Source organism: Nymphaea colorata, chromosome 3, assembly GCF_008831285.2.
Source record: "Nymphaea colorata isolate Beijing-Zhang1983 chromosome 3, ASM883128v2, whole genome shotgun sequence".
NCBI lineage: Eukaryota > Viridiplantae > Streptophyta > Magnoliopsida > Nymphaeales > Nymphaeaceae > Nymphaea > Nymphaea colorata.
In genome coordinates this window covers 26,839,740-26,861,625 of record NC_045140.1, presented here as the reverse complement: position 1 = coordinate 26,861,625, position 21,886 = coordinate 26,839,740, and the positions used below count along the sequence as shown (strand labels likewise).

The window sequence follows — 21,886 nt, the reverse complement described above, 5'->3', positions numbered from 1 at the left end:
ACTTGGAACCCGGATCTGGACCTGTTTAGTGATGAGATCGGATCCGACTCCATCGTATTCGGTGAAGTCTGGAATCACGAGCCCGATCCGTTAATATCCCTGCAGGCGGCCTGACTCCGGGGTTGGTCTATGACTGATCGGTAAACAGACCGATAAATTTCGCGTGGGTAGAAAAGTGGCGCGCCCGTCCGGCCGCCTCTGTTCGCCCTGCTTCTCTATTTCAGGGATCAGAGACCGACGCACTGAACCAGGTCGAGGGAAGAAGAAGGGGAGGGCAGAGACGAGGGGGAAGAAGGCAAAGGGCAGGCGTTGGTTGATCGGCTGCAGCGATGGCGCTCAAGTTTCTGAACAAGAAAGGATGGCACACAGGCAGCCTCCGGAACATCGAGAACGTGTGGAAGGCGGAGCAGAAGCAGCTGGCGGAGGAGAAGAAGTTGGAGGAGTTCAAGAAGCAGATCCAGGAAGAAAGGGAGCGCCAGGAGTTCCGCCTATTGCAGGAACAGGCTGGCCTTGTCCCGTACGTCTCTCCCTTCCCTCTCTTTCTCTCTCTCTCAGCGTTCAATTTCTCATTATGTTGTCGTGATAATGTTGCAGCAAGCAGGAGAGGTTGGAGTTCCTTTACGATTCGGGGCTGGCTGTGGGAAAGAGCAGTTCTGAGGGATTCAAGGCGCTCGAAGTCGAAACCCTTCCACCCCCAGCCGGGACTTCCGCTGCTGGGACCTCCGCTGCCGGGACTTCCAAAGAGGCTTCTATCGTAAGTTTTATCTTATTTCCCTTTTTCCTTTTTTCCCTTTCGTCCTTTCCTCCATAGGTGAAGACAAGTTTCTTTTCAGGGAAGATCTGCTTCCGCTTTCTAAGTTCCCAAAAATTGTTTAGTAAATTCTGATCTTGGTACCTATCTCGAGAGAAGAGTTTGCCTATCTCTTCATTTTCCTTTGCCCTTCTAGGAGATTTGAGGTTTTCGTAGGATAATAGTAACTTATTATGTTTCGATGGTTCTCCAATTCTAATTGTAAATCGGGCGAACAATCACCCCTTGTTTTGTTGGCCTGTGTTGATCCAGGTTTCTGTTCTGAGCAGTGAGCTTCCTCCCTCATGTTAGCGTCAAGTTTGCCGTTTGGTTGTTTGTCTACTATAATGCCGTATTGGGTACTAGATTTACATGAAAAGGGAACTTTACGTGATAAACCATTAACGGTTTCTAACCCTAAATCGGAATAGCAGATTTTCATTACCCGTACCGCCATTTTTCTGCCACCTTCAGGCTGTAGGAATTCCACACATATTTCATCAAGGGGGAAGTTGGTCAACTTGTTGCTCGACCTATTTGAAGTTTGTTGTTGCAACTTAAATTGCCGGCAGAACTGCCAGGAGATGGACTATCAGAAGTTCCCTCTTGCGTCCAACAGTTACATCCTAATTCCACAGGATTATTTTGCCTACTTTACTTGGATACTGAATCAATTCCAGCTACCAGGGTGAAGGGGGCTCTGATAAATGGATGATATTGTTGAAGAAAACAAGCACTTTGGGTGCTTATTCCTTTTTCTGCAATTGAAATTTGAACGTGTTATAATCATGCGTATGCAGTTTTCCTCAGGTTTGGAGTCAATATCATTGCAAGGTATTTTCTGATGCCAATTGAAGTATGGGAATCCTGCTTTGGTTTGGTTATCAAGTTTTTTGCGTAAGATTGGGATGATATATGGAGATGGCAAGTGACTAGAGAAGGCTTTAGTCTGCATCTAGGTCAGCGGGTCCCCTGAAAAACCCAGTGAATTGTCTAGATGGGATCTGCCTTGTCAGGACTTAATAAAGTAAGTCCAAAAGATTAATTTGAAAATTGCAAATGAAAGAACAGCCCATACATTAAAATATATTTTGGGTTGTTTTGGGGGTGGGGTGGGGGGTTTCCCTGGTTGTGTTGTAAGCAGGTCCTAGGCTCTAAACTTCCGCCTAGAGAGCCCTGGTATTGGGTGAGACTTTTGAATGCATAGGATGGGACTACAACTTGCTTGGTTGACATTCAAAACATGTTAAAAAATCTGATTTACCATTAAAACTAGTTCTGCTTTCGGAACTTAACCTGCTCCTGAACATGCAGAGAGAAACAGCTATTTTCAAACAAACTCCTCCAATGAAGAAAGGCAGTTCTAAAAAACTTATTTTGATCCTAATGCTGAATCTTTCATATTGTTTTGGTGTCATCCATTGAGCATCAAATCAATGAATTAAAGTAAATAAGATGCAGAACCTGAAAAATTAGTTAAGGGCAAAGGTGGATTCCTAATCTTCTAGGATAATTATGGAAAAGGAGGAACTATTTGAAGTTTAGTCAAGTGGGCCTTGTGTAAGGATCGGTAATGGGCAAGGATGTAGTTCTACTAAATAATCATGTTAAATGCCTTGTGGTGGCAAGCCCTTTCCTTAAGGTTGTGTTTGTTTCACCACAGATTTGAGATCCGTGGTGATCTGAGGTCCTAGGATCTCCCAAAGCACACTTTTTTATGTAGCCTTGGATGTAAGATCCGAGGCTATCAAACACAACCTAAAAATGTTTTAAGTGAATATGTTTTAGAAGTATGTTAATTGTTGAACTAAATTTTATACATGTTGTGGATTGTTGAAAAGATCTCCGTATACAGCAAACCTTTTTGTGTCTTAAATGGATTTGATTGAAAAAAAAGCAACACAAGCACATGCTAGTAAGAATTTAAGAAATATTGATGGTCATACCTGGTCTCATACTACTTGTGTCTTGGTTTTGTAGCCCTATTGGTTGTGAATTGAAGCCCGCTATGGGATAAGTCAAAAGTTGCTAGATCAAGTTTAGGTTAATGTTGGACTGGGCCGTCACACACATGTTAATCTAAAGATTCTAAACTTGATTCTATCTGTTTTGATTCTCAGTTAGATTTATGACTTGTACCTGTTACACATTCAGTGATTTCGCTTATTGTCTCCATAAGGATGGGTCTGCTTCCCTTGATATGTTCTTTTAGGAACTGTTGCCATATATGGAAGAGGAAGGAGTGAACTATGAGAATATAAGCTGTCTATGACTGGCCATTATTGGTTCATTCTTGCAAATAATATTGATTTGATTTTGAGGTTAATTTTTTCTACTAGGATGTGACTAGCTATTCATGTTGCGATGAAAACATATGATTAACACAATAGCATGGTGTGGGTGTCATACTTGTTCTGCTTCCATCTCTACTTATCAGATGACAGTAGTTACTGCTTCTGAACAGAAATGCTATACAGCTCATAGAGTATACTGTTTTAACTCTTTAAATTTCCTTTTTCTTGACTTGGGTGCCTATTCCCGTTTCTGCTGTTCATGTTATAAATTTTCGCTGCTTTAATTTTTCCTGCAGCAATCGTCTGCTCCTGGAGCCTTATTCTCAACGGATAAACCTCAATCTGCAAACGATGCTTGGAGAAAGCTGCACTCTGATCCACTGCTTTTGATTCGTCAAAAGGAGCAAGAAGCCCTTGCAAGGATAAAAAACAATCCAATCAAGATGGATGCCATTAAAAGATCTGTAAGTTCTAGTTGTCATCCAAAAAAGTTTTGCATTTTCTATTTGAAGTCTGAACTATAATGTAAACACTTTTTTCTTTTCTAATAGATGGAAGAAAAGAAAGAGAAGAGGAAGAAGCGACATGAACACAAGAAATCAGGACATGGTAGTCATTCAAGGGATGAGGAGGTGGGAGATGAGACTGATGAGAGTGAGGGGGACCGGAGGAGGAAGAGAAGTCACCACCATCATGATCATCCAAGTGTAGCTAAGAAGGATGGTCGAGAAATAGATGGCAGAAGGAAAGACAGCAAGAAAAGAAGCCAACATGATGGGTCAGGTATGGTTAAGGAGAAAGATATTCGAGAAGCAGATGAAGATCGGACTGAACGTAGGCAGAATGTTCCAAGGAATGATTGGAAAAGTAACCGAAGCAGTGAGAGGGAAAAGGAAAGAAACAGAAGTCGAGATCATGATGAATACAATGGTGTTAGGAAGAAAGGTCAAGAAATTGATTATGATGATGGTGAAAGGGAAAAAAGTAGGAATGACAAATCTCACATCCATTCATCGAGAGTTGACAAGATTGGAGATAGCCATAAAAGAGAATATCATGAGCGATCTATACGCCCTAGTCATCATATTGTATCTGACAATCATCATGTGGAGGATGGGTTTAAGACTGGCCGTTTAGATGCTCATCTAAACAGGAACCAGCCTGGGAGGCTTTCTGGAGAAGAGAAGGCAGCACGATTGCGTCAGATGCAACTTGATGCTGATGTGCATGATGACCAACGATGGAGACGCCTTAAGAAAGCATCAGAAGCAGATGCCAGGGAAGCAAGTAACCAACGGGCTTCTGGCCGAAATTTCTTGGATGCAGCTCAAAAGAGCATATATGGCACCGAAGAAGGGGGAAGGTCTACTATAGCTGAAAGTGTTCGTGGGAGGACTTTCTACCTGCAAGGCAGGTCAGATGAAACGAAGAATGCTTTTAGGCGGTGAACAATGTCCAAATGCGATGTGGAGTGAATGTATGGTTGAAGCTTGATATCAAATGGTTTCCAAGGAAGATGAAGGCCTACTGTTTTATGCATCTTCTCACGATGATGTGTCATTGATGTTCTTTGTAATGTGATAGGCAGTACTTCATGCAGGTTCTGGGAAGGTCTTTTTTGGGGGGAAGGGGAGGGGAGGAGGTTTGGGCAATCTGCAAGTGAACTTTTGGTGCACGTTTCTGCAGATAGTAACTATTGGAAGTGCATTCTTCCTTGTGAGTTCTATGGGAAGAACAGGATTGGTCTTCTTGACTATTTTTTCAATGATATGGGCACGGGAGGATGTTTTGAAGGTAATGGCGCTCCATGATGTCCATTTCTTCTGTGTAATGTGTGTCGGAACAGCTGTGTTTCACGCTTTGCTCCATCTCCGTCCTTTGGGTAAAGTAATTGTTGCCCTTTCTTTCAAATGAGATGCTTCAAACTGCCAATTCCAAATTATCGTTCAGATCATGAGAGACTGGTGATGAAGACATCAACATCTTATTCTGAGACGCAGGAGTTCAGAAATCAGCCGGTGCTGTACCTTGTCACTATAAAACATTGACAGGGCCATGGTTTTATAAATTCTAATTAGGCAGTGTACCATCATTCGGACGGTGGAAAAAGTGTGTTTAAGGTCATATTTCTAGTCTTACTGCATCTTGTATGAATGAAACGCGAATAATCTGTTCTTTGTTAATGCGACTGATGTTACAAAAGCCGAACTCTTAGTGAGCATGTATCGATCATATTGTGTTTGTTTCCGGGATTTCTTTCATGATACGTCGATTTAACATGTGTCTATCATGTCATTTTTGTTTCCGGGGGATTAATTCCTTAGTACGTGGATTTAAAATTATAAAACGAGTTCAATCATGGATATGCTTTACTTGTAACCTTTTAGTGCATATAATGGTTGGTCCTCTTTTAGGAAGCAATGCCTATTACGACATGGTGGGGCTAGTCTTTACAATGTCTAGCGTACAGTGTCTCTGAAGTTGGGTTGCAACCGTCATTCTGAAGTTGGGTTGCAACCGGCATTCTGCAGCTGAGTTTTCCATGGTGGTGTTCTTGTAAACGGGACTTGGTGACTGGGGCTTTCCCGAGGTTGCTTTGGAAAGGTTCCTCTTATGTATTCTTGCTGGCATTGACCATGCATCGTGATGTCGTTTGGGTAAGTGAAGGTTCACAACTTATCATGCCGAAAAGAGATTGAAGGCTCTCCCTTTTCGTTCTGCCTCAAGGTGTTAAGTTGCATCAGTGTTCACAACAATAGTGGTGCATTTTTCAACTTAATTATCATATTATACCACCAAATGTATAGAGAAATAACTCAAGTATCATATTGTACCACTACATGTACAGAGACATAGCACTTAGAGAAGTCGAGCTAGAGACATACCCTTTCATATGCCTGTATTCCGACCAGCTTCCTTGAGGCCCTCATGACCTCTTTCCTTGAATTATCGGGATTTAATAGAATGCTTTTAAACGTGCTTGTTTTATCACTAATAGTCTGGAAGAGTATTAGTTTCAAGGTTTGATCATGATGTAACAAATCAAACGTCCGTGCTTTTGGACGAGGATCAATAGGACGGTGGCAACAGTAACAAACTGAAATCTGGTAAGCTTTTTGAGAGGGGACAAGCCCACACGCCGTGACACAACAGTTCTGTGCCGTTCCACTCTGTCCGGTGTTTTATCATATGGAACAGGCATGGCGCCAAATGAAAGGTACTTTCGCATCTAATTTTGGTCAGGCCCGTCATGTTCACCTGTCCACTGTTTGCATGCACTTGTCTGACATCTCGAGAACATTAAACAAACGAGTTCGTTTTGGGGAGATAAACGCAAGACACCAAAATAAAGGCATTTTTGTGTATAATTTTGCCCAGGCCTGTCATGTTCACCTGTCCACTGTTTGATGCCACAGGCGTTCTGTTTTTAACATCTTGAGAACGGTAATCATACAAGTCCCGTGTTATATGTCAATTGGGCGCTGAGTTCAGAACTGGAACAAATCTGGCGGTGACCCTTTGTGACATTGTCAAAAGGCATAACCATTCATGCTTATTATTGGTGAAAGTTAGAGGAAGCTATCGTAGTTAGAGACGGAGCCTAGGCTTGTGTGGGCAGTTGCTCATCATTCCACAAATAATTTTATTTACATATTGGTGAACCCTAAACATTTAAATATAACAGAGCACCTCAAGCTTTACATATTTATATAATGTGACCTTTAATCATTTTGCTATATATTTGAAGGGTTCAATTTTTTTTTTATACTGCACAAGACAAATCTCTTATTCGTAGAGCTCTGAAAACCGTAACCTTACTTATATTTATGAAAGTCTAAATGGCAATTTTCCCTCAGTTTATAGATTGGCCCTGATTTTTGCAGATATTAGAGCCACATGAATTAAAGTGATATAGGCCGAGACATAATCAGATCACTTTACTCATGAGTCCTGACCTTTCAAAACAGTCATAACCTTTTCATAACTTTCTCATTCCTAATATATGATCATCGATATATATATATATATATGGGCTCGGCAAATAGATTATGATACTTTATTAGTTTTTTTGCATTTTGCGTAGTGCCTATTACCTTTTTTATTACAAAATATATTTTACTCACAGAAATAAATATGAAAAAAGAATATCTTTTCTGAATCCAGTAAAAGCTGATGTTCTCTTGCTCCTTTTTCCTCCAAAAGAAACCGAACTAAAACTCACTCCAGTTCGTTCGTGGTTCATGTCAATGTCATTGTCATTGTCACATGGCTGCATTCTAAATCTTTCAGCAATAGCTATGAGGGGGGACAGGAATTTGGAAATGATGCCCCTTTAGCCATAGAGCTTTGGACAGCAAGAAAATGGGGTTGTTTAAAATTCAAAAAGGGGGCTGTCCATAATCAAGGACACGCCTGGATACTCTTACCTTTTGGATGTTCTCAAATTGTTTTTTGCAAGTCATGAAATCAAACGTGCGCTCACTTGGAGTTTTTTTTGGAAAATAATGTCTGTCCGTGACTCATGTTCCTAACATGGGCCACATTCTTGATGTGAGCCACATTCACTTTAAAGGATATAGCATAGCTGTGACATTCTAGTTGATGGGTATATCATACTCCACTCAAATCCCAATATTCATTCTAGTTGATGGAAGGGAGGAACCTTATAGTCTCTTCTCTACATTCATTCTAGTTGAGGAACGGAGGAACCTTAGAGCCTCTTCTCTTGAGTGGCAGGTTTTTAAACCTTACTCACTCGAATGTGAGCCAAATTTTTCCCGACAACAGCCACATAAGACTTGTCTTTACCTTTGCTTCTTAATTCAAGTGGTTAGATCAAATGCAACTACTTTAGTGCCTTCAGCTTTTCTTCACTACTGACCAGTCAAACTTTGGCAGGCTTTGGCTGTAGTTCAAAGATTGCCAATAAAAATGTGTGGCCAATGTTCTCAACTCTAGTCCAATGTTGTGAAGAACTTGCTACATAAATTTAAACTACATGCTGCAGGAATCGACCTTTTCCTAAAATAAAAATTAATTCTTTATCAAAATATTGGCGAATACAAAACCGAAACGGGTTGAGGCATCCGCAAAGCCTTGAGCCGTGGGGAGGGATCAATCAATACAACTCCTATCGTCTGATATAAGGTGATACATGCCGAAAATTTACATTCAGCATAAAACCCCAAAGTCATACCTCTGCTTTCAAGGTTTTGAATAACTTCAGGGCTTAGGTAGACCGAGAATACACTCATCAATTGAGTGTCATGCTTGCTATCGTTTGTAAACTCGAGAAATAATGTGCCGAAATATACGTCATGCTTGCCATTGATGGAGAAATGTTCAAAACCTAAAGCTTAAGTTAGAAATTAAGGTTCAAGTTTGAAAGCACTGCTTTTGCTTTTCTAAAATAAATTTCTTTAAGCTGCAGCTGCTTTTATGTTTGCAGTTAGAAAAAGAGTAGATGCCGGGGCTTTCTTATAATAATAACACAAGACACCGTGATGATTGAAGGTGGGCATCCTATGGTGATTTAATAAATGCTGGTTGCTATCAAGCCCAATATGCCCAACTGATGAATACAAAAGGGAAGGGCAGCTGGATCCTTAGGCATGAGAGAAAAAAGAGAAACAAAAAGAAAGAAAAGGCAAGGAAAGTTTATTGTAACAAAGAGGCACGAGTCGTATATAAAAAAGTGAAGACAGAGATTTGAGGCAAGCGGTATCTTCTCCGTCATCATTTTCCACTCTCTTACATCTTGTCCACCACCATCTCTCTCTCAGCTTCAAATACTTTGCTGCTGATGATCTGTCATTAAAGAGCAGATGCGGTTCCTCATGGCCGTAGCCTGCCAAGAGAGGTGTCGGTTGCTGGGTACATGCTACGAAAGCTTACGGCCACCTCCTACATCCCCTTTGGCTTTTAAAATATGATCTCTCCTTCTGTGGTGGGGCATGCGCCACCATCCATCCCAAGTTCTCTCCTCCATGAGTGGTGGGGGCGACCGTGGGTTGGCGGCGGCGGCAGCGGCGCTGGTGGCGGTGGCGGATTCCTTTTCATCATGCATCTTAGAAGTAGCCAACTAGGGGGGTAGTTTGGTATCCCTGTATAAGTAGCGTAGAGGTAATGTAACAGCCATGCACCGTCCAGAAGAAGAATATTAGAACGAAGCTGTTCGGTCGTCTACAACATGTTTCAGAAACGACGACTTTAAAAGGTTTCTGCCACACGGTGAACAGTAAGAGGTGAGTAAAACACAGAAGGCCACATGCCATGTTCGTGTGTTTATGCTTCCCCTTGTGTGACATCTGTAATTGGGGGGAGAAGCGTCTTTATAGGGACCAAGCAGTAAACGAATCAAAAGGAATATACAGAAAGCAGTACATGAAGGAGTCAAGTGATCAGGAGGCATGTTCTTGAAAAGTACTGCATATGCATTGGCTATTAATCAAGTAATGGGATGTGAGAAAGCATTGTGCAGTGGCAGAAGAAATGAGATCATGAGAATGAAGGATTTTTGGGTGAGAAGGAGTCGTATTTGATCCTGCATCTTCAGCTCAAATACCATAATTACTCCATTAAATTTCTTGAAAAACCTCGTGTGGACAAAGGGAGGTAATGAGCCCACAAACGTGAACAAGTTGAACTGGGGATGAAAGCTTTACTACATGAATGGCTTAGTTGAATTTGCGTTTAGAGTTGAAGGTAGTTTAATTTGCAGAAACTGAAGCAAGCAAAGTCCAATTTAGACAATCGAGCACAAGTCGATCATAGGGCATCCTCTTGCCCGCAACGACATCACTTGGCCGGTATCATGGTGGCAATTAAGAGATGGCAAATCGCTAACACTAGTTGTGTTGTTGCTGGTGTCGATGGTTGAGCATTCTTCTAAATGGTCGGCCCCCATCATTCATCCCGGTTTCCATGATGGGAGCAGTAGGGGACTAAGATTTCTATTGGTGCCAAAACAACTATCTCTGTCTCTCTTTCTTTATTTTGAAGCTTAAAAATTAAAGGACCGAGTAACTAGTTTATTCATGTCCTTATGTTCTTTCTCTCTCTCTCTCTCTCTCTCTCTATATATATATATATATATATATATATATATATATATATTGCATACCACATTAAGTCCCATGTAGCCATGTCCAATTATTGAAGCAAGATGCCTTGATAACCTATAGCCACTAAAGGCAGTTCGTGGGACACATAAAACCCATCTGGAACCTATGATCAATTCCTGCATCCCCCCTCATCGATATTGGGTGACCACAACCTATTTATAGCCATATTCTGGCTTGTGTAGACTAGAGTTGCTGGAGTACCTGTGTAGATGGAATCTAGACGATTTTAATAGAATGAAGTAGAAGAAGAATCATATTATCCTTTACCAGAATTTCAGGATGTCACTCAATGTCTTATATATATATATATATAAATACAGATGACATCCCACCTGCCACATGCATCCAATATGATTTTAATAAGCCAAATTAACTTTGAGTTATCTTCCAGCTTAGTTTTCAGTATATATTATGTTGGTGAATTGTTCCTCCAAGGGTTCACAACATACTGCTAATGCAGTGCGTTTGCATCGAACCGCTGTACTATCTGTCACTCACGGTAAAGTAAAGGAAAGGACTGATCAATCATTATCTTTTGGAATTATAGTTAGGATTCATAATATAAAAAGTTTCTAGAGAACAGAGGTAGTCAGCGTTAATGAATTTTTGTTCTATGTAGTTTCCCAACTACTTTAAGAATCTAATGTATGCATAAAAGATTGCTTTAAGAGCTATTTCAATTTTTATTACCACAACAACTTAAATGCGCATTTACCTTAGTATAAGGTACTTGCATTATTTACTACGGCAGTAGGAGTGCTGTTCAACATTTGGATATATATATATATATATATATACGGCCTCCTGCCCCCCACCCACTAGATATATAATATTTCACTACTAAATCCTGCACCTCCTCCTCGGCTTTATCCCATTTACGTAGGTTGAACATTTCTACGGCTAGCTCGATATCCTGCGCTTCAAATTTCCCAAAGAAATCAGATTTTTTTCTGGAAAGTGAAATTGGTTGACTTGTAAAATCGGAGAGGGAACAAGAAACTAGGCCGCGACGTCCATTCCTTTCTGCGGCTTCGCCACTTTTCTAATTTAAAAGAGAAACAGTGAAAGCAGACCGAAAAGAAAGAAGAAAAAGAAAAAAGAGACAAAGAGTACAAACGATGAAAGACAATAATATAACTAGGAAAAATAAATAATACGCATAGAGACAGCGGTCAATCGGTTGTCATCTCAAACAGGTCACACGTACTCGAATATTTTCAGTATATTAATTTCTTATTTCCTTCTCGATTCCTTTCAGTGCCCGCCCTTCTTCTTCTTCCTCCTTGTACTCTCTTTCCTCTTTCTTTTATATATATATATATGAAAGGAAAAGTCAGTGGATAGTGGGTCAAGTGGAGCTCAATGTCCTATCTACATCGAAATTATCTGCATTAATTTGCACAATTCGGACAAAAAAAAGAAAAAGAAGAACGCACAAAAACCTGATTACGGGCGTTTTGTACAAAATATTTCTTAATATAAAGGCTTAAAAAGAGAAGATAACACCTTTCATTTTCATCGTAAATCTTCTGGGGAAGCCTTAAATCTATCAGGATGATTGTTTGGAAGTTTTCTCTCCTTCTCTTCGTTTACAGAAGAGAAGAACATGTCTGTCTCCTTAGTCTTTGGACCAAAAGACAGGATAAACTTTGGCTACCCAACATGGGTAGGGACGCGATCTGTCCAAGCACGAGAAGGAAACGGATATGTGCGTGTGATATAATAGAACAGAAAGGAAGCATCTGCCGCGCTTTCAGTCAAAAGTGAAAAGAAGGTGGAGACAATAGAATGGACTACAAAAGTCAGTTCTTCCCATTGTAAAAGGCACGTGTATTGATCAACATATTCCTCTTGTCAATAGCCATAAGATGTTGAGAACAACAGTTCTGAGGTGTTACAGTTGAGAAAAGGCATCATCTTCTTCTTTCATCTCGGAATTCTGTGGCAAAAATTCACGACCACGATACCTTCACTCTGTGAAGCACGTTACCGGCTGCAATCTGCCGATTATTCACAGAAATGCGTGCCATAAAACAAACAAATCTCTCTCTCACACACACACACACATATATATATAAAAACAGATTTTAGAGGGAGCGGTTGGGAAATGGGAGTGGTTGCAGAAGACGGGGGCCTTAATTTTAGGAGGAAACAGCAGGCAATGTGTGCATGAACGCATTTCAAAGGTACAGAGAGGTCTGCAGGAGAAGAAAAGCTACACGCGGTGGAGAGATATCGTACCATCTTAGAATTTTCACTTCAAAATTGTTTTTTCCCCTCTTAAAAGAACATGAGAAGAAAAGTGTAGTTTTTGTCTTGCCTGACACATTTGTACTGAAGGTTTCAATCGTTGTGAGTTCCCTTCTTTTGGATGGAAGACTGAAGAAGACTATTCCATACAAAGAAAAAGAGAGAGAGAGAGAGAGAGAGAGAGAGAGAGAGAGAGAGAGTCTTCAATTTCCTGGATACTTTCTTTTTTTCTGTTTGTTTCTGTCTCACCAGAGGCTCCTCTCCTCTATACTGTGAACCGGATTTGGTTTTGCCGTGATTCGGTCCGGCGAATTGCACCGGCTGGCATTTCTCCTCTTTGTTTACTTCTTTGCTGTTTTTCTTCATGAAAAAGAAGCAATCGTAGGGGAGACTGAAGTACCGTTTGTGGGGTTCTTAGGAAGCGGAGAAAATTCAAGGACATGCATGCTGCCTTATATGGAGATCTGATTCGGACATAAGAGAGAAAGCTCCTCGAGCCCGAAGATTCTTGATGAGAGGGTGGACCTCTCTTCTTGTCAAATCATGAATTCAATGTAACGAATGCGTAGAGAAAAAGAACACAAAAAGATCTCTCTCTATTTCTCTCGTATACTCACTATTTGGATATATATACATATATTTAGTTTTGATGCTTGCCTATTGGGAGATCTCCTCTTTCTGCCTACAGGTGAATTTGAAGTATAAAATGGAAAAAACCAGTCGAAGAACAAAGGAAGGAATGGAGAAGCGAACTACCCACGTAGATAAGTGGGAAAGAAATTAGTGTATTAGTTTAACAAGAACAACTGCGGTTGAGAGAAAAGAAGATAAGATCTTGGACTCTTATGAAACAAATACAGCCTTCCTTGCTTTCAACAATAGTTGCTTCCTTTCAGAAACGTTTTGTGTTCTGTAAAAGAGACTTCAGAATCCATGTACTTCCCATCTTTTTGTGGATAGACTTGGGAAAAAAATCGCATGTCTAGATTTACGCAGGGATTCGAGACTCAGCGTTGGTGGGAAAAGGTCATTTAGAAAGGCAAAGTTTGAAGAAAAAGGGAGTGGGTAAAGAAGGAAGCGGAAAAGACGTGATTCGATACGAGCCAGCCCGGGTAGAGGCGGCCGGTGGTGGTGACGGTGGCGGTGGTGGCGGAGGAGGAGGGGAGGGAAGAAGAGGTGCTGGCACTTGGGCAGGTTTGGTGTTGCTTGTTTCTTTAATTTTTATAGTCTTTTCCTACTGACAGCAAGAGACGAGCCTGCAAGGAAGTAATCAGAAACCCATCAATAAAAATCCCCACAAGAGACAACTGAGGATGGGTTGAATTTGAGAGTCCTGTGGTTTATGTTTAGTCCCTATTCACCATTTAAAGCTTTGCGTGAATGGTCCGCTGCACGGAAACAGACACAAAAACAAGACGAAAAATACAAAATCTTCGCTTCCTTCTCTCACTCTCTCTCTCACTTTTCTCTCGCTTTCGTGTGTATATATATATATATATATATATAAAGAGAAGAGAAAAAAAAAATTGCCATCAGAGTTTTTAACTGTTGATGCTACTATCCCCTTTCAATTCAAACTCCAACCCGGAACCACCAGCATCCTCTCCCCCCCAGATTCTCTTAAATTAATGCATATATCTCTCACTACCACCGTGACAAAATATGCTTGTGATGGGAAACGAGCAAAAATTAGAAAAGACCGAGAAAAAAAGATCGACATAAAATGTACTATCTCGTCTTTCTCCTCTTTGGTTTTTTTCCTTTTTGAGTAGAAAGACAGAGGAAGAACGAAAGAGAAAAAAAAAAAAAAAGAACAGACGAGAGAGATGAGGGGAGATGCCTGTTATGCTAACAAGGTTAAGCAGATGGCATAATCTTCTGCTACCGCTAGTTGCTGCTGGCAGATCATGTCCTGTCACACAAATTTCATTCTCAGATTTCGCTGTATTAAAGTAAAAGGGATGCAATTTTCACCCGTCCTCGTTTCCCACCACTCCCCTCATTGCCCTTCCCCTTTCTTCTCCCCCACCCCTCTTCTCTCTCTCCCTCTCTTTCTCTCTCCCTTAATCAGCAGGGTGCAATTACTCCTCCCTTCAACCATTGTCGCCGTCGCTACGTGAAATGCTCGGCCCCTTCGGTGGCGCTCATGAAGAAGAAGAGAACAAGGGGACGACATCAGCAGCAGCAGCAGCGGCGGCGGCGGCGGCGGCGGGAGCAACGCCAACTGTAGCTCCACCAACAGCCGTAACGGAGCTGATGGTGCGGCAACGCCAGCCTCATCCTCGCCCGGGCTCCGACCCTGCGAGCCAACTCCGTCAGATCCTCATCAACTGCGCTCAGATGGTGGCTCGATCGGACTACCACTCGGCCGCGCCATTGCTCTCCTTCCTGTCCACCTCCTCCTCCCCCTTGGGCGATTCCACCGACCGACTTGTTTCCCAATTCGCCAAGGCCCTCTCCTTCCGACTCCACCGCCACCAGCAGTACGGCCATCAGCAGCAGCAGCACGGGCCGGTCGACGACGACCCGCAGGTGCTGCAATCCTCCTTTCTGTCGCTGAACCAGATCACGCCCTTCATTCGCTTCAGCCACCTGACTGCCAACCAGGCCATACTGGAGGCCGTGGAGGGCCACGACTCCGTCCACATCCTCGACTTCGATACCATGCAAGGGGTGCAATGGCCACCCCTCATGCAGGCGATGGCGGAGAGGTCCAAGGGCAACCCTCCGGCGATCAGGATCACGGGGACGGGGTCGGACCTAGACACCCTCTTGCGGACGGGGTCGAGATTGGAGATGTTCGCGCTGTCGCTGGGCCTCCGCTTCCGTTTCCGGCCCTACCTCGTCCGCCGCCTCTCCGACCTGGCCAACCTCCCGGCCTCCCTCGACCTCTTGCCGGACGAGGCCCTGGCCGTCAACTGCGTGCTTCACCTCCACAAGCTGCTGCGGGGTTGGGGAGGCGTCGACCCCTCCGCCGACCTGACGTTGGTGCTGCGAGCCCTCAAGTCTATGAACCCCAAGGTGCTGACGCTGGCGGAGCGCGAGGCGCGGCACAACCACCCCGTCTTCCTCCGCCGCTTCGGCGAGGCGCTCGAACACTACTCGGCGCTGTTCGAGTCGCTGGAGGCCACGCTGCCGCCGAGCAGCCAGGAGCGGGTGGCGGTGGAGCAGGTCTGGTTCGGCAGGGAGATCGCCGACATCGTGTCGGCCGAGGAGGAGGAGAGGCGGGAGAGGCACGAGAGGTTCGAGAGGTGGGCGGAGATCATGAAGGCTGCCGGCTTCTCCAACATGCCCCTCAGCGCCTTCGCCTTCTCTCAGGCCAGGGCCCTCCTCAGGCTCCATTATCCTTCCGAAGGCTACCAACTCCAGCTCTTCAACGATTCCTTCTTCCTCGGTTGGCAAAGCCATCCCTTATTCTCCGTCTCCTCCTGGCACTAGCAGTAGCAGTAGCACTCCCTTTCTCTTCAATCTTTATACATTTTCAATCCAACTCCTGCACCACCATTTTTAAACCTTCCATCCTCCCACTTATAAACTTCCCTCTCCCCTCTCCGCTCGCCGCCGGGCAACCCTCCTCTCCATCATCCCCCAAAAAGCTCCATGTCGGTCGTCCATTCCTACCAACTTTACATATTAGTTGAAAGCCTAAACGGCAGGTGGAAAGAAGGAATGTGACTTACTATTGAGCAAGAGAAAAAGGGAACACTCTCCCCGTCCCTTCTTTCTCTCTCTCTCTCTTCATTAGTGTTATTCCTTACCAAACTCACTTTATGTAACATCTTGAGTCTCTTCATACATTTACGTCCATAAATATCAAGCAGGTGGCGTCTCGGATGATCGGATTCTCGGTGATCTCCCTAACATCCAGGCTGAGGAAAACGGTTTGAATTGCGTGTTCAATAACCGAGCCTTTTAGAGCACGTTGCACAAAAAATCTTGAGACCAGTAACAGCTAATCTCTTCTTCGTTTTCTTGTTTCCTTCTCCCCCCACCAATGATTCGTTTCCTCCTTGCTACCTGCTTCCCGATATATCCTTACCTTCCTCCATGCCGCTAGCTGCTTCAGTTGATCAGGCTGGCTCGATGGTCGATCGTCCTTCCCTCGAATCCTCGCTCTCGTGCAAGCATGTAATGGACAGTCGAGCAAAGCTCTTCTGGTTTCTTAGCTACGGCTGTGTTGATCATGAATGTAGATTCCCGGCAACTCCATGGATGGAAGGACGGATGGCTGGTTGAATGAATTAATGAGAAAAAATATTGATTCTCAAGTAGCAGCAATCTTTTGCCATGCCTTTCTTTTCAATTGTTTTCTCATTTTTTTGCTTCCCCTTTTCTTTTGTTTATGTGAATGATGATGACGACGACAAACTGGCTAGATCACTCACATTATTATACCAAATACCGTGATCTGTCTTTTTTTCTTTTTCTCATATACTAATCTTGCTGCCCCTTAATGTCATTAATTTTTAGTGGGCAATGAGAAAAAATCAATAATTGTAAATTTGTTCTCTTTACAGAGCGTAGCAGGCCAGGATGCCATGTAATTTGTTCCCCGCAAGAACTCCACTTTTCGCCTTAAACTTCCAAAAGCAGGTGTTCCTAGATTGTAGTGTTTCCATTATCGGAATCAGAAACGCCCCTCCGTAGATACCTCCTCACTGTCTTGGTCTCTTACGCTCACATGCCCTAATTTCTGCAAATTGTCCCCTCCTCATTGCAATTGGCGTTGTAATCATTACTCTTGTTTGCTGTTCAACATACCTCTCAGGAACACCCCTGCCGGGATCTTGCACGTCCCCATGGTTTTCTTTAAGGACACGAGATCTGTCCCCCTCGTTTCTGCTTTATCGTGTTCTTCTCATTATGGCCGCCTTGTCCACACGTATGTCCCCGATTATCTTCTTCATGTTTATGCTGCAAAATTTTAATCTCCAACTTGATGACGAAGAGTTCATCACGTTGGTGGTTCATTTGCACTCCTTTTTGGGTTGGTAGTGACTATATTTTAGCTGCTCGCGGGATCCTCCTGTAGACCACTTTCAGATTTTCGGCCTTGAATCGTTACATAAACCGGAAAATTTGAAATCGACGGGAACATATATGTTTTTTTTTTTCATTTTTTGGTCTTTTAGATTAGAACACGCTGGAACTGCAAAGGTTTCTCTGCTTTAATGAGGGAGAATTTCTTTTTTCTCTCAATCAGGACGATCGCTCCCCTTTTCTCTTTTCCTTTCTTCCTTGAGCGGCACATCTGATCCTGTTAGAGCAAAACGACGGGATTTGGTGTAACCGACCGGGCACAGAATGGGGAATGAACAATATTATCTCCTTAATAATTGCTCATTATTATGGAAAATCCGCACATCTGTCTCTCACACAGTCTCTCTCTCTCCATGTGCGGTTGCCAGAGCAAACATACTTTACAAGCAAGCAGATGCAGCCTGCCATTTGATATAGCATCATTGTCAACGTACCCTTTTGTTGCAATTGCAGAAGTAAAAGAAAGGAAGAAAAAACAAGGAAAGCATATATATATTATTTTTGAATATCTGGGGAAGAAGGGCGTGTTCACCCTCCGTAACTTGACTTTGGTGATGTACACTGTTAGCGTGACAAAAAATAAATCCCCATGATGGTCGATTCCGCTTGGAGATGGGTTTAACACGCTGCAACAAGCCATCCCAGATGTGCAGTATGACAATCGATGGATCTGCTTGTTCATTAAAGATTCTACATTTTCATGATTGCAAGTAATTTGTGAGAGCGATGGAACTACACCCAAAAGCTCATAAAGCTGCTCATCGAACTGTTCGGACAGGCCTTAAAAGGAAATGGAAAAGAAGAGAGACAGAGGGAGAAGCAGTGTGATGGGCCTCTTCTTTATTCTCACAGAAACATCCACACAGTTCTCTGCTTGTTCCGTTGATATGGCCGTCAGGTGGATAATTATATACACCAACTCCACAGGATAAACACCCACTTTTCTAGCAGAACTCCATCTTCGGCAACAAGATGGCCTGCCCTTAAAAAACTTGACCATTTATCTAAACCATCTCCTTTTCAGTATGCAACTCCTTCAGCACTCCCACTCATATGAAGCTGCTTGTATTTGTTTTTCAAAGAATACCCACATCCCTTTTCTTTTCTTAAACAATTTGTATCTGCAGCATTTATATTATATGCCTTTCTGTCGAACGAAAAGTTAGGGTTCTAAGCACAGAAGACCAAAAGAAGTAGATACATCGATGCCGTTCTCATTATACGCAGTCCAATACATATATTTTTTCTTCACTCCTTGGAAGATGGTATTGTGTTGGAATTCCCTGCACGGCAACACGAATGTGATACGTCAGACAGCAGTCTCCGGAGCATGCAAATAGAGGTTGACAGTGACCATGATAGATCTTTCTTGTTCATTAAAAAGAAATAAAAATAAGGAAGAAAAGAAAGGCAATGACTATGATGGCTCAATTAAGACGTTGATGCTTGACGTGAAACAAATGTACAACGACGGAGAGATAGAGAGAGAAAGAAGAAGCGGCAGAGGAGCTGTAAATATGATCCCGGCAAAGAAAAGAGATTGGGTGTTGAATTGGCAAAGCCCTCTGACAAGACCAAGCTGCCGCTGATTCCCAGCGGCGTTGGAGAGATCATGCTTTTCTTTGCATGTACCCGGGCGAGCGTGTGCGCTAAATTTTTACTCCCAACTGGTGATGGAAATTCAAGACTGTGATTAGAATAGTTCAGTTGCTCATGTTCGAGAAGAATTGGGAACCAAAAACGATGTAAAAAGGCGAGGATCTCATGTAGTAGGACTAGAAATAAACAATATAAAAGACAACAGTAAGCCAATGGTTTAGTTTAATCCATATATTCCCACCACTTTTTTAAAAACTGGAGGGGAAAAAGATAAGTATATGCCATACGATGGCCTTTAAGACCTCGTGCTCATAAAATATCACAAGTAGTGCAACGTTATATATATTTATGTATATTTTTTCACATGTCATAAAAGACTAAAGCACCTGTTTAAGTAAAGTTTCTTGACATGTTAATTTCTTTTTAAACGTTCATCATTGTGAGATAATATAGCTATTTAGCATACGCAGCAATATTTAAGAACTCTTGCTTAATATGAAAAATGTTAAACAGTGCATCCACAAGGGAGAGACTGAGAGAATAATTTGAGTTGTTTAAACCACAGTTATCAGGATTTGATTTTCCTATACCATGCAATTGATTTATGAACTGTTTTAAAAAGAATTATATTTGACACTTTTTTAATCACTAATCAATATAATAGTGTAACTGGATGAGTCATAATTATCAGCATATCCTTTGTACTTTGACCTGCATATTATTTAAACGCACACAAACTCTCTCTCTCTCTCTCTCTCTCTCTAGATACTGAAAGAAATTAAGGTGGATTTTGTAATCTGATTTACTGGTTAATATCTTTACTTCACCGGTAGAGACCAAATATGTGTCTGTACGTATTCAGGCACACGTGGAGGCAGCAGAGTCTTGGCAGGAGCGCAGTTTTATTCCATGTGTGGATTAATGTTTGATACATACATTATGCATCGTTCGACGTATATAAATACGTGAAAAAAAAATCTCCAAGCAATTTTGTTAGTATTCTTGTGGTCAAATGCCCCTTTATCTTCAATACAATCGAGCGTTCTTTTATAAAAGATTATCAGAGACTTAACACACCATCTAAAATACAATTTTGTTTAAGAGCTAATTTATGTATAAAACACTATGTTTGTGAATTATTAAGGATTTTTTGTTACATGAATATTAACCCAGTATTTTATAAATTTGTTTTAAAGATTATGGTAGATTTATAAAACTGAAATAATATTTAAAACTTTATGGGACAAACTTATAGACTATTGTGTTAGTATTCATGTGGTCAAATGCCCTTTTAGTGGCTCATGCTTTTGGGTTTTGTTGAGTTCATAAGAAAAATCAAGCAGTGTCATTCATACCTTTTTGCTTTCTTAGTTATGTAACATGGGGGCTTGAAACTTTGAAGGTAGTTCTCCAACTCCACGGCATTACATGCATAGACACTTGTAAGATTTGAACTAGCGACTGACTGCCTACTATCTACTGGTCCAACCAAGTGCACCAAATCCCTTAAAGAAGATACAATCACATACCTCAAGGCACATTTGTTTGCCCGAAAATTCATATATTTGAAATCAATTCTAGTTTCGTCAAACTACAGATGGAAAAGCTCTCCATTGAACTTTGATCTGGACTTTTAATTCTAGAATTCTAAAAATTTAGGCACCAAAAAATTTGCGTGTTATGGCTTACGAAATATGGGAACACTCTCATCTCTCACCATCACATCCTCCCTATAGGTAGGGGTGAACAACGAATTGAGCTACTCGAGCTCGACTATTTAAAGCTTGGCTCGTGAACGAGTTCGAGTCGAGTCATTTGCTCGAGTTGAGCTCGAGTTTGAGTCAACTCGTTCAAATAATCGAGTTGAGTTGCAGCTCGCTGGAGCTCAACACGTAACTACCAAATTGAGCTCGAGCCTTAATCAAATCAATATATTCAAATGAGTTTACGAGTTTGTCGAGCCTTAATCAAATCAATATATTCAAACGAGTTTACGAGTTTGTCGAGCCTTAATCGACTTGAGCTCGAGCTCAACACGTACGATGAATATCAATTCTTTTAAACAAGTTTGTTAAGCCTTAATCGAGTTGAGCTATTCTCGAGCTCAAGGCGAGTCAAACTCGATGTTTCATTAGTCGAGCCGAGCACGAGCGGATTGAACTCGGGCTCGACTCACAGCTCGTGTTCACCCCTACGTATAGGCTAGGGAGACAACAACGAGCACTTCAGTGGATATGATTTTTTCCCAAAAGTAAAATGAAGAGTGAGTTGCGGGCACCGTTAGGTTCATGTTACTCATATATGCCAAATTAAAAGGGAGAGTATTTTGATAATTATTGAAAAAGCAATGTCATTTTCAATCTTTTCAATTTTTTAATTTTCTTCTTTTGTCCTCACAAAAACTTTTCTTTCCCATTAATTGGGGGTATTTTCATGAATAACCATAAAAGTTTAATACATTCTGACGTACATAACCAGCTTCGATGCAATTGAGGGTTTCAAATCCCAACATAAAGGGCATCAATGGCTTCAATTGACAGAAACTTATTTCGAGATATACAATTTTATGTCTAGCAAACACAAATGGGCTTTGAAAATCTACATGTTGTCTTCCATTTCTCCAATTCCAGAATCCTAATTCTAGAATTGACATTCTAAAATCCTAAATTCCAGTTCCAAGAGAGCAAAAACTATCTTCATGAAGCTTAGTATGAACAGGCATTAGCCAACCCACTCATTAATTTAAACCGAGAAAAATGTCGAAGGACATAGAAACCCAACTTCAAGGA

The 21,886-nt window shown here is 41.9% G+C and overlaps 2 protein-coding genes across 2 annotated transcripts; both read left to right on the top strand.

Annotated features, from left to right (window-relative positions):
- The first annotated feature begins 125 nt into the window (after positions 1–125).
- Positions 126–5,340, top strand: LOC116251214 (uncharacterized). Its single transcript, XM_031625340.2, has 4 exons — positions 126–517; positions 595–754; positions 3,381–3,548; positions 3,636–5,340. Exons 1-4 carry the CDS (start codon positions 330–332, stop codon positions 4,530–4,532), a joined length of 1,413 nt encoding a protein of 470 aa, XP_031481200.1. The 5' UTR covers positions 126–329; the 3' UTR covers positions 4,533–5,340.
- Positions 5,341–14,121: 8,781 nt separating this feature from the next.
- Positions 14,122–16,678, top strand: LOC116251260 (scarecrow-like protein 18). The gene has a single exon (XM_031625420.2). The coding sequence runs from the start codon at positions 14,580–14,582 to the stop codon at positions 15,894–15,896; it is 1,317 nt and encodes a 438-aa protein (XP_031481280.1). The 5' UTR covers positions 14,122–14,579; the 3' UTR covers positions 15,897–16,678.
- The last annotated feature ends 5,208 nt before the right edge of the window (positions 16,679–21,886 follow it).